The sequence below is a fragment of the Thyridium curvatum genome (genome assembly GCF_004353045.1).
Source record: "Thyridium curvatum strain D216 chromosome Unknown NODE_5_length_802575_cov_81.998223, whole genome shotgun sequence".
In the NCBI taxonomy this organism is placed as follows: domain Eukaryota; kingdom Fungi; phylum Ascomycota; class Sordariomycetes; order Thyridiales; family Thyridiaceae; genus Thyridium; species Thyridium curvatum.
In genome coordinates, this window is record NW_022156760.1 from 193,193 (window position 1) to 207,149 (window position 13,957).

A 13,957-nucleotide genomic window follows, 5' to 3' on the forward strand; every position below is an offset into this window, starting at 1 on the left:
AGCGGCTCTTCAAGCCGGCGATTGACGTAGCGAGGGTCGTGTTGGACGGGTTGGTTTGGCTTCTTAACGGCGAGATTGCTTTGAGACTGGTTGGTTTTAGTATTGCTGTTTAACGTGTTTCATTCATGGAACATCTTACTGGCTGGGAGCCATTTCGAGTACCTTTGCTGACATGTGCTGCTGCCTGATTTGTGACAAGTTGTGAACAAATGAACGGATCAGCCACGCAACGATGCACGGGCCTTCACATCCACAACTGGTGACATGGGAAGACCTCTCAGGTAAGATCTATGTCCTTTTTGCACCCTTTTCTTCAGTATAAATACAAACATTCCTCCTTCGCAAAGCAGTCGTGTATGTTTGGCAATGCGCCGCTGGGGTAGTCCTCTCTTCATCTGAGTTTTACTTCCCCCGCGTCTCGTGCAAACCGCGACCACCATCTGAGATGGCCAACACGGCACCCAAGGTTGCCGAGGCGGAGCGATTCGAGGAATTGGATGTGGTTGATCGAAAAGCCGGAGTTCTGGCGGAACAGATCAAGAAGAGCAAACATTTCATTGTCTACACTGGCGCTGGCATCTCGACGTCCGCGGGTAAGCGTCTTTGCCTCCTGGAGCGAACACCGAGTCTCACAAGCTGTAGGTATACCGGATTTTAGAGGCCCGGATGGCCACTGGACGTTGATGGCCCAGAGGAGGCAACGAACGGAAAAGACTGTCGACACACTGCAGGCCATTCCGACCCCTACCCATATGGCACTAGTTGAGCTGCAGAAGCGAGGGGTCCTCAATTACCTTGTCAGCCAAAACTGCGATGGGTTGCACAGAAGAAGCGGGATTGCACCGGTGAGCATAAGTTAATCAAATTCGCCGTCCCAGGTCGCCCTACTCATGCGAGTTACAGGACATGATCTCCGAGCTGCATGGCAATACAAATCGCGAGTACTGCGAGAGTTGCGGCAAGGAGTACCTCCGGGGTAAGCTCGAAGACATCGATATCTGCATGTCTACACCCGTTTTCCCTGGACAATATGGTTTACAAATGCATATGGCGTGATGATGCAGACTTCCGCGCAGTAGCAGCTGATCACATGCCGGCTACCTACCACCGCACTGGCCGCAAGTGCCCGCTCTGCGGCGGCTTCCTGCGCGACAGCATCGTCAACTTTGGCGAGAGCCTGCCGGAAGAGGCCCTCCGGCTCGCACACCAGCATGCCCGCAGGGCGGACTTATGTCTCGTGCTAGGATCCTCGTGCACGGTCACTCCAGCCAACGAGATCCCGCAGGCTGTGGGCGAGTCCAAGAAGGGCAGTCTGGCCATTTGCAATCTGCAGAGCACGCCCCTGGATTCGTGTGCCGGCGTGCGCGTTTTTGCGCGCACAGACGACCTCATGGTGCGCGTGATGGACAAGCTCGGCTTCCCGATACCGTCTTTCGTTCTGCGCCGCCAACTGATCATCGGCATAGAGGCCGCAGGGCCCGGGAAAGCGCAGCTGGTCGTGCGCGGTGTGGATGTCGACGGCACACCGGCCTCGTTTATCAAGGAGGTCAGACTGGCGTACAACCGGCGGACAGTTCGGTCTGAGCCCTTCGTGATTGGCCTTCGGGGCGAGCTTGAGGCTGGCACTGAGCTCAAACTGGAGTTACAGTTTATGGGCCATTATGGGGAGCCGAACTTGGAGGTTGTCTACAGATATAGTAGTAGTGAGGCAAACACGCAGGTGAAGTACCTGTTGGAGTACAATCCTGAAAATGGGGAGTGGAAGACCACGCAGGATGAAAATGTATTTGATTAGCTAGATATATGTCTATTGACAAGGCGCGGTAGTAGCCACACTTGCGAAGTCGATGTTTCGATTCAAATGGTTTGGAATTATATGATTGTTGAACCTTGAAGATGATTCTGCTGCATCAGTCGGCCTGATGAAGATTGGCCTAGAGGACGTATCTAAAGTTTTTATTCTCGAACTCCGTCTGATCTCTCATACCTGCCTCGTCACTAGCTTCCTTGTCTGCGGGCCCGTACGTGTTGTCGCGATGTCGGTTGGTGAAGTACATGTAACCTTGACGCCAAAGTTAATAAAGTAATACCTTCGTCTAGTATCTTTCAACTTACCCAGTAGCCCAAGATGGCATCCAAGCTTGATAGCATAACCGACTAGAAGACCAATGGTGGCTCCTGTATAGCGAGGGGCCTGGGACGGCTTGACTACGAATGGACCAGCAAAGTTGCCCCAGCAATAGGCGGTGCTAAGAATGTGTTAGTATATCGAAACTCTCGTGAGACTCGTACCGCGAGACTTACAATACCACGGCACTAGCAAGAGAACGGTGAGTGTATCCACCCATGTTGGAGGAGATCGTGGTCAAAGATACGGTGAAACCGACCGACTGCGAGTTGACCAGCCAGAAACACACAAGTCTGCCCCAAGTGTTAGATCGGGGGAGGAAAGCCATGCACGCTGCGGCTATGGTGCAAAGCGCATTTGCGACCGTGGCCGTGATCAGTCTCGCTGTAGGGCTATTAGTTTCCAGACGAAGCATATGCCGATCAGGCAAGACATACAGTTTCGAACGTTGAGAATGACGGTTCCTCCGATGAGAAGAGCAACGATTTGCACCGCATCACCGACAGACTTTAGCTCTGTTGTCTTGGTGGTGCTGAACCCCATATCCTGGATGATGATTGTCGAGAAAGAATTGACGACACCGTTGGGAATAGCACTATTCTGGATGTCAGCACATGCCCGAATATCTATTTCATTTGCAACATGGTGATTTGAATCGAGAGAGACATACGCAGCGAAAACACTGATGAAGAGAAGAATGGTCTTTGGGTCCGTGAATCCAACCCATATTTGCTTCTTCTCGAAATGCTTATTTTTGATGCCCGTTTCGTTGCTAGCGACGCGGCGGACGGCGACAAGGCGCTCACGGTGGCTGAGGAACCGGGCATTGGATGGCGAATCGGGCAGAGCAAACCAGATGAAAATAGCCCAGATGATTGTGACACCACCAAGAATGTAGAAGATCAACTCCCAGCGCTCAGGCTTGAAGGTAGTAGGCAGCTTCGAGACACCCATAGAGATATATGATCCAATGATGCCTCCCCAACCAAGTGACGAGTACCAGATGCACTGGCGGAGCGGGATCTCGCGGCGGGTGTACCAAAAGCCAGTCATCAGCGTCAGGCCCGGCGTAACAGCCGCTTCGAATATGCCCATGATGAAACGAACGGCCATGGCACTCGAGTAGCTGCGAGCTTGGGTCATGACGACAACCATCAGGCCCCACATCATGATACTGATGGCCATGACCTTCTGGGCGGGGAAGCGTCCGATGAGCCACCCGCAGGGATACTGTCCAAAGAAGTAACCGGCATAGACCACTGCAGGCATCGTCAGAAATGAATCAGCTGGTGGATGGCAAGATTAACCGTACTTGCGGACAGGTAGTTGAACTGAGTTCCCTTAAGACCCAAGGCAGCCTGGTAACCAAAGAGGTTGGCGTAATTCAGGGATGTCTTGTCCATGAATTGCAATGCCTGCGTGATCAAGAAGATAGGAAGGATCGTCAAATCGAGCTTCCAGCGGAGACGTCGCATCTGGGGTTCTAGTGTTAGCCCAAACTTATTTGTCCGCGCACCTAGTCAAGCACCCATATGTGCTATTACCTCTTTGTCCGACACCTCGAGGCTGAGAGCTTCGTGGTACTCTCTATAGCCTACAGCTTGCTCCTGCTGAGCGGCGTCCATCGCTTGGATGTCCTTATTCGGGTGGTCGTCCTCGACAAGGTCGGCCATGTTCTTCGCTATCGTCGTCATGACTTCGGTGTGTCAAAGTGGTCTTGTTGCTGGAGACAATGGAGAAACCTATCTGATGTATCTCATCCCTATTACTGGCGAGAGGACTCTTCACAGCGACGCATGAGGATCGTCGGCTTTATAAATGCAAGGACCCCCAGACCGACCCCAGGATCCCCGATTTCGCAGGGATGTGGGGAGGAAGCGGGGATTCACGAATCATAATAAACCGAAACCATACCCACCATACCATTGGATAAGCCTCGACACACTCTAGCGCCGCCACGGGCACACGCCGCGGAGATCAGGCCCTGGGCTCAGTGGCGACTCCCAGCCTCAAGGGGAAAAGTCCGGACTTCTTATAACTGTATGTTTCTGCAAGTGTATCGGCTACGCAAGTCGAACTTGTCTGCCGGACTGATGTTATGAGCACTCGGGTTTCTTGTAACAATGGGCCAAGTCTTCTCAACACAAAAGAAGGATGACCAGCAGGAGGGGTCCTTTGGCGGCTCAGATGATTATCTAGCTAAGCCAAGCGGACCTTGCTGTTTGAAGGGGGCCATTCACAAGGGAGAAGCGCGAGGGCGGTGGGAGACAATCGCGGACGTTGAGACGTACATTGCAACGCCGCCGGACGGGAAGGCGAATGGTCATATCCTGCTCTACTTCCCAGATGTCTGGGGCATGTTTCCAAACGGCTTCTTGATAATGGATGCCTTTGCTGATGCCGGATATCTAACGTTAGGATTGGACTACTTCCGTGGGGTATGTTCTCGGAAGTGTTGTTGGCACATATGGTAATCCTCACTGACGAAACCCATCAGGACCCGGTGTGGAAACATCGTAAGAGCCGACATGATCATAGCAACCCAGACTTCGACTATGATGCTTGGAAACGAAAGCATACTGCCTTTGCAGATGAAGCAGTACCCGTCTGGGTCAAGGCGGTAAAGGACCGTTATGCTAAGGCCGACACCAAGTTTGCCTGCGTAGGCTACTGCTTCGGAGCACCGTATGTGTGCAACGAGCTGGCAAGGAACACTGTTGCCGTTGGAGCCTTTGCGCACCCGGCGTTCCTTAAGGAACATCATTTCAAAAATCTCAAGAGTGGGTTACAACTGCTTCAGAGCATGTGGCTTCGTGCTGACACGTTGTATCATAGAACCTCTATTTCTATCATGTTCCGAGATTGACCACACATTTGACGTGGCATCAAGACGGAGAGCATTGGACATACTGCAGGTAGGCAATAAGAGATACCATTATCAGCTCTTTGGTGGTGTTGAGCACGGTTTTGCTCTCCGAGGTGATCCTGATGACCCATATCAACGTGAGTACACCACGCAACTGCTCCAACAATGCCTTGATAGCCCGTGCGTGCTAATCCCTTTTACAGGATGGGTCAAGGAACAGAGCTTGAATGGGATTGTAGGGTGGTTTGATTTTTGGTTGTCACAGAAGTAGCATATTTCAGGCTCGACGCATGTTCCTTGGTTGTATTGTAGATAATGTTTATTACCATGCCATTGCCATTTTTAATCTGAGACTTTCACCATTGCGGCCGATCTGAACTATGTAGGCAGACCGGACCGGGCACCAAGAGATCAAATTTTACACCATCGATTATGCGGAGCATGGAGATGACTGGAGAGACTATTGGACACTAACCCAGGTCACTGTGGTTCAAATACATAGCATGCAGATATGTCACGGGCGTGTTCATTGCAGCCGCGGGATGTCAGCCGCGGGCACTTTGACTGTCCACGGGTCGCCACCGGAGGATGACAACACAGGCAGCGAACGCAGCATCGAAATATAACAGAATCAAGTTGTCACTTGATTCCAACCCGCGAGAATCTACAACAGATCTGTATGTGCTTGATCCTTTCCGTGCTTCCCTGGAATCGAATATTACTAGAAGCTACGTGCCAGCGTGCTTGGTTCAATCTGCATCGAAAGAAATCACATCTGAACCATGATTCCGCCAAGAGCTTTCGACTTCAGCGGGGATGTTGCGATCGTAACGGGCGCCGGTTCCCGTATGGATGGTAGTCCTTCCCTATTTCTTGACTCCTCGTGAATGGAACAGCTTATACGTTTTCTTAGGCGAAATTGGCAATGGGAGGGCAGCTGCCATTCTACTAGCACGGCAAGGCGCCAAGGTTGCTCTGGTCGACTTCAATGTGGACTGGGCCAAGGAGACGCAGCGCATGATCAATGAGGAGGGCGGCATATCAGAGGTGATTCAAGCCGATGTTACGGTCGAGGACTCCTGCAAGAACGCAGTGGAGCAAACCGTAAAGTTGTTTGGAGCAGTGCACATCTTAGTCAACATTGGTATGTTTATTTTGATTTCGCTTGTTTAGCATTGATACATGGGCTGCTGACAAGAGCTCAAAGTTGGAGTGGGTGGTGCAATGGGAGATGCAACTACGATAAATTTGGAAGCGTGGGACCGGGACTTCCGCATCAATGTCACCAGCATGGTTCTCATGAGTCGGTTTGCCATCCCGGAGATGAGAAAAGCCCGGCGTGGTTCGATCGTGAACATGTCATCAGTTAGCGGCCGTGGGTGCTGACCATTGCCAAGTCCGACTGTGAAGTTGAACAGACTGACACCCTTTACAGTTCTCGGCGGGAATCCCAGCCTACTGTATCCTACTACCAAAGGTGCTATCATCCAGATGACACGAGCAATGGCTGCGCACCATGGCAAAGAGAATATCCGAGTCAACTGTGTCGCTCCCGGCATGGTCTACACACCAATGACCCGCGGCCGTGGTATGACGGATGAGATGAGGCAAGCAAGGATCAACCAGAACCTGATGAAGAAGGAAGGAACCGGATGGGATGTTGGTTATGGTAAGTCGCGCTCGTATGTTCCTCTTGATCAACTTGCTGACATGTGCCCTCTCCAGCTATTCTGTTCCTCGCCAGCAAAGAGGCGGGCTGGATTACCGGACTGATCATGCCTGTTGACGGTGGCGTAAGTTGCCCTACCGAGACCGACAAACGAATGGAAAGAGTATATCTGACCCTCCAGCACAGACTACTGCAGGAAAAGCAGATAGACCTGCTCTCAAGGCGGACACGCTTGCTCAACAAAATACGGGTGTCTCAAATTGAAGAAAGCCCTGAGCTGGCGGTTTGTAGTAGAAGCTGTCTCTCGTTCTTGTGTATTAGCAAAAAGCTATCTGACTCATCTCATGCAATCAATCGCCACCCGTGGCTGTCTTCAAGCCATGACTGCTCATGACATTGAGGGAGACGAGACTCTGATTTCAGAATGAATGTGAACGCAACGCTCTAGTGGCAGAACTTCTGTTGAACATTCACCATTGGAATGGTAGATATCGACCGGTATGGTTTAAACTGCATTAGTAGTTCTGTATAAGCTACTAAGGATGATGAGTTAATCTTCCACCTGTACCTGTACCAGATTAGTCTGAGGATTTTGCTCGGGGAGTCTTCAAGCCCTCCGATGATCCTGTGAGAGAACCCAGCCAATTGAGGAAAGGTCTAAGCTCGTAGTCCTCACCAAAGTTATGGGGCGGGTGCTGGTGACTGGGAAAGTCTTATTCCCGTCGCTCCACGGGATCTCGCCGCGGGAATATTCCCCGGGATGGACCTCTTCATGCAATGTTCCTCGATTGCCTTACCAATCTCTCCTCAATATTCTTGTAGAGAGACAACGTCCGAAATTGAGTGCGATTTCTCGAGCTCACTGGGTTCAACATAGACTCATATCGCACAAATAGAATGGAGAATTCTGAGCCAGGGGCACGGTCTGGCCGACGCCTTGACAAGACAGGCCTGCGCTCGCGAGGCACTCGGGAACAATCCACTCGAAAGGCCCGCGGCGTGGCCTGCTCCAATTGTCGCGCGAGGAAGGTGAGCATTCTCTCCCTCTCCGCGGACTGTGTCCGGAATGCTGCCATCCTGCTGACCCAGAAAAGGTGCGATGCGAGGGCAGCAGGCCCACATGTAAGACCTGTGAGGTCTACAACGACGAATGCAGGTACGACGAGACTCCACCCATGTCCCAGGTAACTGCCATGGCGCGGCGCCTGGAGGAGGCAGAGCGTACCATCGCCGAGCTCCGGCAGAGTGGGGCCGCTCCCTCGGGCTCTGCGGACCGCCAGCACCGTAAAGATAGCGAGGCCATGCCTCCTCCACCGCCTCGGACTGGAGCCCTGGGGATACCCCCTGGGAATGACTCGGTACTCCCTCCGAGCCACGTGGGCTTGTCGACCACTGGATCATCGATGCACGCGCCCCGACACGTCTTCCGATCGAACCGTACCGCCGAATCTGGCGATACTGAGCTCAGCGTTGATGCACACGGCAAGATCCTCTACTATGGCCCGACATCTGCAGTACACGATCCGCCGGTGCCGGAACCCGCAGACACAAGTGACAGCAGCGCTCTTTCGGCGAGAGCAGAAGTGCGGTCGTCCTTGGCCGCACATGCAAAAGAGGCTGCTACATGGGAGGATTTCGCATTGCGTAGCGCATCTACATCGACAGGTATTCCACTGCAGCTGATGGCAAGGCTGTTGCACATGCATTGGACTTGGATCTCGCCCATGTTCATGTGGGTGTACCGACCAGCCTTTATCCGTATGGCATGCCCTGCTCATTCCTTTGACCCCATTCTACTTTGTTGCTAAGTTCTTTCTCTGGGTAATTAGGTGATATGACAATGGGCGGGCCATACTATTCCGAGTTGTTGCTCACAATCATGTGCGGGCATGCTGCAAAATACCACGACAAACACTACGCGGAGCCTCTGATAACACGTGCCAAGAGCCTTCTGGGAGCAGCCATCCAGCAGCCCAGTTCCATCCCGACCGTCCAAGCTCTGCTACAACTCAGTGCTCGTTCGATTGCTCATGGCACAATTTCACAAGCTTGGATATACAGTGGCATCGCTTTCCGGATGGCAAGTGATCTGGGACTGCAACACGGTGGAGAAAACATCAAGGGTCTGAAGCCTGTAGACCTAGAGATCAGAAGGAGACTGTACTGGAGCTGTTATTTTTGGGATAAGTGAGTGATCTGAATCTCCCCAATCCTTCTTTGACAAGCTTCACGGTTGCTGACGAGACGACAATAACAGAGCAACCAGTCTCTACACTGGAAGACTCCCTGCTGTCACTGAGATTGATGAGAGCACTCTGGACCTGCGTAAGCAGATGGCTCAAATGTTCCCTTCGACGCCTCTTTGAACTAATATTTTGTTTCAGTTGATGATTATTCCGACAGTGAGCCATGGTGTCCAAATTATGGGTCTCTTTCTCTCACCAGACCCATTCATGGCCAATATCCGTCCATGAACGGATACTCTGTCTCTGGCTTTGTCAACTCATGTCGGCTAGCCATCATCATCAACGACATAATAGTCCAGCTATATTCACGCCGGAGCCGGCTCATCACCGAGGAAGCTCTGGGTGATATCGAGTCGCGTCTTCTGCTCTGGAGGGAGCAGTCACCGGTTCATTTGAAATACGAACCTGATAACCTCCCACCTATTAGCCCACCGCCTCATATCATCTCTCAAAAGTGAATCTCTCCCTATGTTCTCTCCATGCTTGCGCCTTGCTGACCCTTTTCACTTCCAGCATCTTGTACTTCACCACTACAATTCTTGCGCATCGCCCGTTCTGGTCCAGCCCGACACACTACCAAACTTGCATTGACGCCGCAAGCAGCATCGAGAAGCTGGTTCTCCTACTTGAATCCACCTTTGGCCTTGAGAACATCACCTACCTGATGGGCTACTGCATCTACACTGGCGCCTCTGCCGTTCTCGAAGAAGCAAAGAGCGGTCAGGGCATGGAGCATCCGACGCTCAAGACCTTTCTGCGTGCTCTCAACACAGGAAAGGGCAATTGTCCATGCCTCGAGCGCAGCCTTCACATCATCATCAAAGGCCTTAGTCGGCCTCCCCAGCCGAGCACTGTTCATGAGGCACCAGGTGAGATTGATATGAGCGCAGTAAACAGTTACATACCCGCCTTCCCATATTTAGATCCAAACTATCCCATAAGCCTGGGGATGGACTCGTCTCTCAGTGTGATGGATATGGACCCCATGGCGGTGTTCAACTATTCGCCCGATGTGCATAACTGGGCTGGGTGAATCAAATCCAGGCCTTGTGGATGTAGCAAACAGGAACAAAGAATTGGCGGTTGCACAAATACGCGCCAAACATACATCAGTGCGTGTGGCGAACCCTGCACGAAAGGCGCCACGCCAACAAAGCTGAAAACCAAAGGGGCGCGCCACTACCACAACCGCTTCTTCTTCTTAGCTGCGTTTCTTCCAGTGCGGTTGGTTTATCAACATCACATAAAAGTCAGCGAATCTTCAACGCCGAGTGACCCCAAAATCACTGGGACGTCACAGCAACACTTATCCTCTGCAGGGAACAAGATCGCCTTGCGGGTGACATATCGAACAACCGAATTGGCAAGTTCCTGAAGTCGCAGCCGCCGCCATGACGCTCGACTACCAAAGGTGAGTGAACTTGATATCCCTTTCCTCTTTGCTTGATGACCAGCAAACTGACAGCTCTCAAGCATCATGGCCTCCCGGCTATTCCGGTTTGTGGTCGGGCCTGAAAAGAAAGAGTACACCATGCACTCGGCAGCTGTATCCAAGCTCTCCCGATCGCTTGACCGACTCATCAATGGCGAGATGCGCGAGGCTCGTGAGGGCTGCGTCACATGGGGAGAGATGGACGAGCAGACCTTTCTGCGCTTCTGCCAATATGCCTACAAGGGCGACTACATCTCTCCGCTGCCCGTCCGCGTCGCTACAGACCCGCCGGCACCGGTGCCCAAGAAGGACGAGTCTCTGGCAGCAAACCCCTTTGGCGGCACTCCCCGCCCTAACAACACTGCCTTCACCGGCTTTCCCAACAAGAACGCGTGGGACACCCCGACGCCACCCAAGAAGAGCAAGAGCGAGGAGATGTGGGATACCTACACCTGCCGCAGGTTTCTCGACGCCCGGACCGCGGGATCGGCGTACACGGCCCGCGGCGAGACACACGACTGGACCGAGGTGCTACTCTGCCACGCGCGGCTCGTCGTGTTCGCCGACTACCACGGCATCACGGCGCTGGAGAAGCTGGCCATGCACAAGCTGCACTGGACGCTCAAGGATACCTTTTGTGTCTGCCCGCAGCGCATTGGCGATCTTGTTGCCCTGACAAAGTATGTCTACGAGGAGACGGGCCGGCAGGGTGGCAAGAGGTACGGCCTGCGCGACCTGGTTGTGGAGTATCTGGTATGCAAGGTTGAGGTTCTGATGAAGTCTGCTGCCTTCAAGGAGTTGATCAAGGAGTATGGAGAGTTTGCCCAGGACTTGGCGGTGTACATGGTGAAGAGGCTTGATTGAGGGGCTCGGGTGGTCTTCTTGTTCCGCGGACCATTAAAGGAAGAACAAAGGGGATGAGACAAGGGTATTATTGTCTTCAAATACGTCTGTACATGGTGCGTTGTCAGCACTACGAGTCCACTGCATCACAGATACATCTTGCTTCGTATTGTCAAAAGGAGCGATCTGCCTGAAGGATTCGAGCTGGTTCATAGTCTATTCAAAGGTGAAGCTTGATTCGAAGCTTATCAATGTAAAAAAAAAAAAAAAACATGTACAAACCGGCCATTCGAGGAATACGATTATTTTGTTTCAAGACTCGCCTCGTATCCCTGAATGTGTGAAGACGTGACCGAAACCAACAAGAAATAGAATCCCAGTGAACCCTACCAATCAAGGAAACATAGATAAGCCCGTCGCACTGCACCAAAGAATCTCGTCCGCCTTGGAATAGTCAGAGTAATCGAGCATCTATGAGCAGAGGGCAAGGTGACAGTCTTCCTCAATTTGGACATTATCAAGATATCAGCGATTCTTTCCCATGCGTAATCTCCGCACTCGATCCTTAAGTCCATGATTCTACGCGTATCTCGAGTTTCATCGTTTCATAATTAGTACTTAAACATTCCTCGCGCGGGTGACAAACGGGCTCTTGCGAGGCCCCTCCGGTGCGTCAGGAAGCATGGCCACAGCTGAGATGAACCCATGCGCAGGCAACCTCGCCTTTCCGGCCTTTCTATCCTCCTTCCATACGATTCGGGAGTGAGCATGCCGTCCGGTGCATCGTCCCCCTGGAGTCGCTGTGTGACCAAACATCTTCTCCCATAGCTCGACCTGATGATGTACCTGTGTTGCATTTGGGTGAAGCTTCGCTAGGCCGTTGGGTACGAGGACATTGTACATTGCGGCCACTGCTGTCTCGGCAAAATGCTCCGTCCAAGTGTGCCGAGCATAATGTGTAACCACAGTGTCATCTTGCTTTTCGCTGCGCCGCCATTCCTCGCTCTTTGAGTACTGAACTGGCTGTTTGCCCTGCTCTTGTTTGTCTTGGCTTCTCGTTTTGTGGGATACGCAGTTTTGACTAACGTTCTTTCCCGTATCTGGCGATCCTGTGCTGTGTACGAAGTGATGATGGAAGTCGAGGCTATGACCCAGTTCATGTGCAAATAGCCAAACGTTGACGTTCCACCGAATATTGACGACGTCATCCGAGCTCGATGCAAGTATACTGTCGTTTAGGTAGGGGCTGACGATCAATGACCTGGGTGTCAGTATTAGCATCATTTCGAGGCGGATTTGGTAATAATTCTGGGCTCCGTGTTTTGCCTACGGAACATATTGCCGCATTGCAACCGGTATGAGCCCAAAGGTCTGTAAACAGTGAGTGGTCTGATAGAGAAAAGCCCACGGCTTTCATGATGCGGACCTCAACAACGTCTACCAATGAAGCCATCGCTCCAGTATGATGACAAAATACCCAAGGCTCCGGACAATCATCGTACGTGACGTTAAAGAGCCTATAGTCTGAGACACCCAGGCGCGCCAACTGAGCAAAACTTTTGCAGGCATCTGTGGTCCAAGAATGATCCATCGAGTCGATATGGAAGTTGTTTTGCGGGAGTGCTGCCACGAAATTGGTCTCAAGTTCTGACCAGTGGAATTCCGGTGTTATGACGGGTTTTGTAGGAGGATCGCTAAGTTCTACTGTGGAAACCCTGGCCAATACGGCCTGGGTCATGAAGACGATAGCGAAGATGGACCTGATCATTGTGTTGATAGTACAGAATAACCTCTGGAATGTTCCTTACTAGGAGTATGAAAGAAATATATAGAGAGTATTCAAAGATTCAGCGGCGGGAGTAAAACATGATTTTATGTTGTAGACTTCACTTGACTATGAGTAGCTGGAAGCCATTGATCACAAGGGTGTACGATTCACGCCTCAATGGTCACCGCATCGCCTACTCACGTACATCGAACTATCAGATGACATGCCGCTATTGAGCACCAAATGTCAAAAGGGCCAGTATCACCGGGGAACCACACTCATACTTATGTTTGCCGTACAGCAAACTGTACGACAAACATTACAAACTCTGTGGCAAAAAATACTTTGGAGGCGTGGTAGATGTGTCAGATTTTCCGTTGCTAGGCTGCTCTGTAAAACGAGCGGCATGGAGCTGCCATCCATCTCGCAGAAAGCTCGGCTGGGGCCATTCGTCAGAAGGTAGTGGCTAGGATAAGCCATATCTTGAGAAGGTGGTTTCTCTTTTGTGAGCTAATGAGCATTAGCTGGTTTTCCCACAAATGCATCGATCACCCAGTCTCCCGGCCCTGCATCGAATTATTGAATGCGCGACCAAGTGTCACCACCTCCTTCGTTCCCGACCTTCTCCGTCTGATTTAATGGCGCCTACATGCCGTCTATGCATATGCGTCCCGCACATCACAGCGGTGGCTGGCAACAGGGCACGCGAGATTCGTCGGTCAAGACGTGGTAAGGTCACCCCGAGGCAGAGACTCACCGACTCGTTGACTTGTTGATCCTATGCCCCGGCGACCTGGCATTCAGCTACGGACACTGCCACTATTTCGTCGTGGTCACCGAGCTTCCTATTGGTGCACTCTGTCCCGCGTGGGCAGCGCCACTCTGCATCCTGCAACCGTGGCCGTGGGTTACATTTTGGCCAAATGTCAAAGCGTCTGCAGCTGAGACATGCTCTACCGGGTTTGACCCGCGGAAACGCTGAGCTGGACCCGAGCTTTCCAGAAT

General features: G+C 52.0%; 5 protein-coding genes across 5 annotated transcripts; 3 read left to right on the top strand and 2 right to left on the bottom strand.

The window, feature by feature from the left end:
• Positions 1 to 445: 445 nt before the first annotated feature.
• On the top strand, positions 446 to 1,795 carry E0L32_001283 (uncharacterized protein; the record flags this gene model as incomplete). Its single annotated transcript, XM_031135345.1, has 4 exons — positions 446 to 593; positions 643 to 845; positions 904 to 976; positions 1,065 to 1,795. The coding sequence occupies 4 exons, from the start codon at positions 446 to 448 to the stop codon at positions 1,793 to 1,795; spliced, it is 1,155 nt and encodes a 384-aa protein (XP_030991797.1).
• A 139-nt stretch (positions 1,796 to 1,934) lies between these two features.
• On the bottom strand, positions 1,935 to 3,822 carry E0L32_001284 (uncharacterized protein; the record flags this gene model as incomplete). Its single annotated transcript, XM_031135346.1, has 7 exons — positions 1,935 to 2,062; positions 2,116 to 2,249; positions 2,305 to 2,512; positions 2,566 to 2,723; positions 2,799 to 3,387; positions 3,441 to 3,603; positions 3,673 to 3,822. The coding sequence occupies 7 exons, from the start codon at positions 3,820 to 3,822 to the stop codon at positions 1,935 to 1,937; spliced, it is 1,530 nt and encodes a 509-aa protein (XP_030991798.1).
• A 429-nt stretch (positions 3,823 to 4,251) lies between these two features.
• Positions 4,252 to 6,927, top strand: E0L32_001285 (uncharacterized protein; the record flags this gene model as incomplete). Its single annotated transcript, XM_031135347.1, has 8 exons — positions 4,252 to 4,566; positions 4,626 to 4,908; positions 4,964 to 5,131; positions 5,908 to 6,138; positions 6,193 to 6,297; positions 6,430 to 6,663; positions 6,720 to 6,787; positions 6,850 to 6,927. 8 exons carry the CDS (start codon positions 4,252 to 4,254, stop codon positions 6,925 to 6,927), a joined length of 1,482 nt encoding a protein of 493 aa, XP_030991799.1.
• A 633-nt stretch (positions 6,928 to 7,560) lies between these two features.
• E0L32_001286 (uncharacterized protein) lies at positions 7,561 to 11,205 on the top strand (the record flags this gene model as incomplete). The annotated part of the gene is made up of 8 exons (XM_031135348.1): positions 7,561 to 7,757; positions 7,820 to 8,421; positions 8,493 to 8,850; positions 8,921 to 8,988; positions 9,048 to 9,363; positions 9,423 to 9,778; positions 10,278 to 10,320; positions 10,383 to 11,205. The coding sequence occupies 8 exons, from the start codon at positions 7,561 to 7,563 to the stop codon at positions 11,203 to 11,205; spliced, it is 2,763 nt and encodes a 920-aa protein (XP_030991800.1).
• Positions 11,206 to 11,802: 597 nt separating this feature from the next.
• On the bottom strand, positions 11,803 to 12,952 carry E0L32_001287 (uncharacterized protein; the record flags this gene model as incomplete). The annotated part of the gene is made up of 2 exons (XM_031135349.1): positions 11,803 to 12,445; positions 12,687 to 12,952. 2 exons carry the CDS (start codon positions 12,950 to 12,952, stop codon positions 11,803 to 11,805), a joined length of 909 nt encoding a protein of 302 aa, XP_030991801.1.
• Positions 12,953 to 13,957: the final 1,005 nt, after the last annotated feature.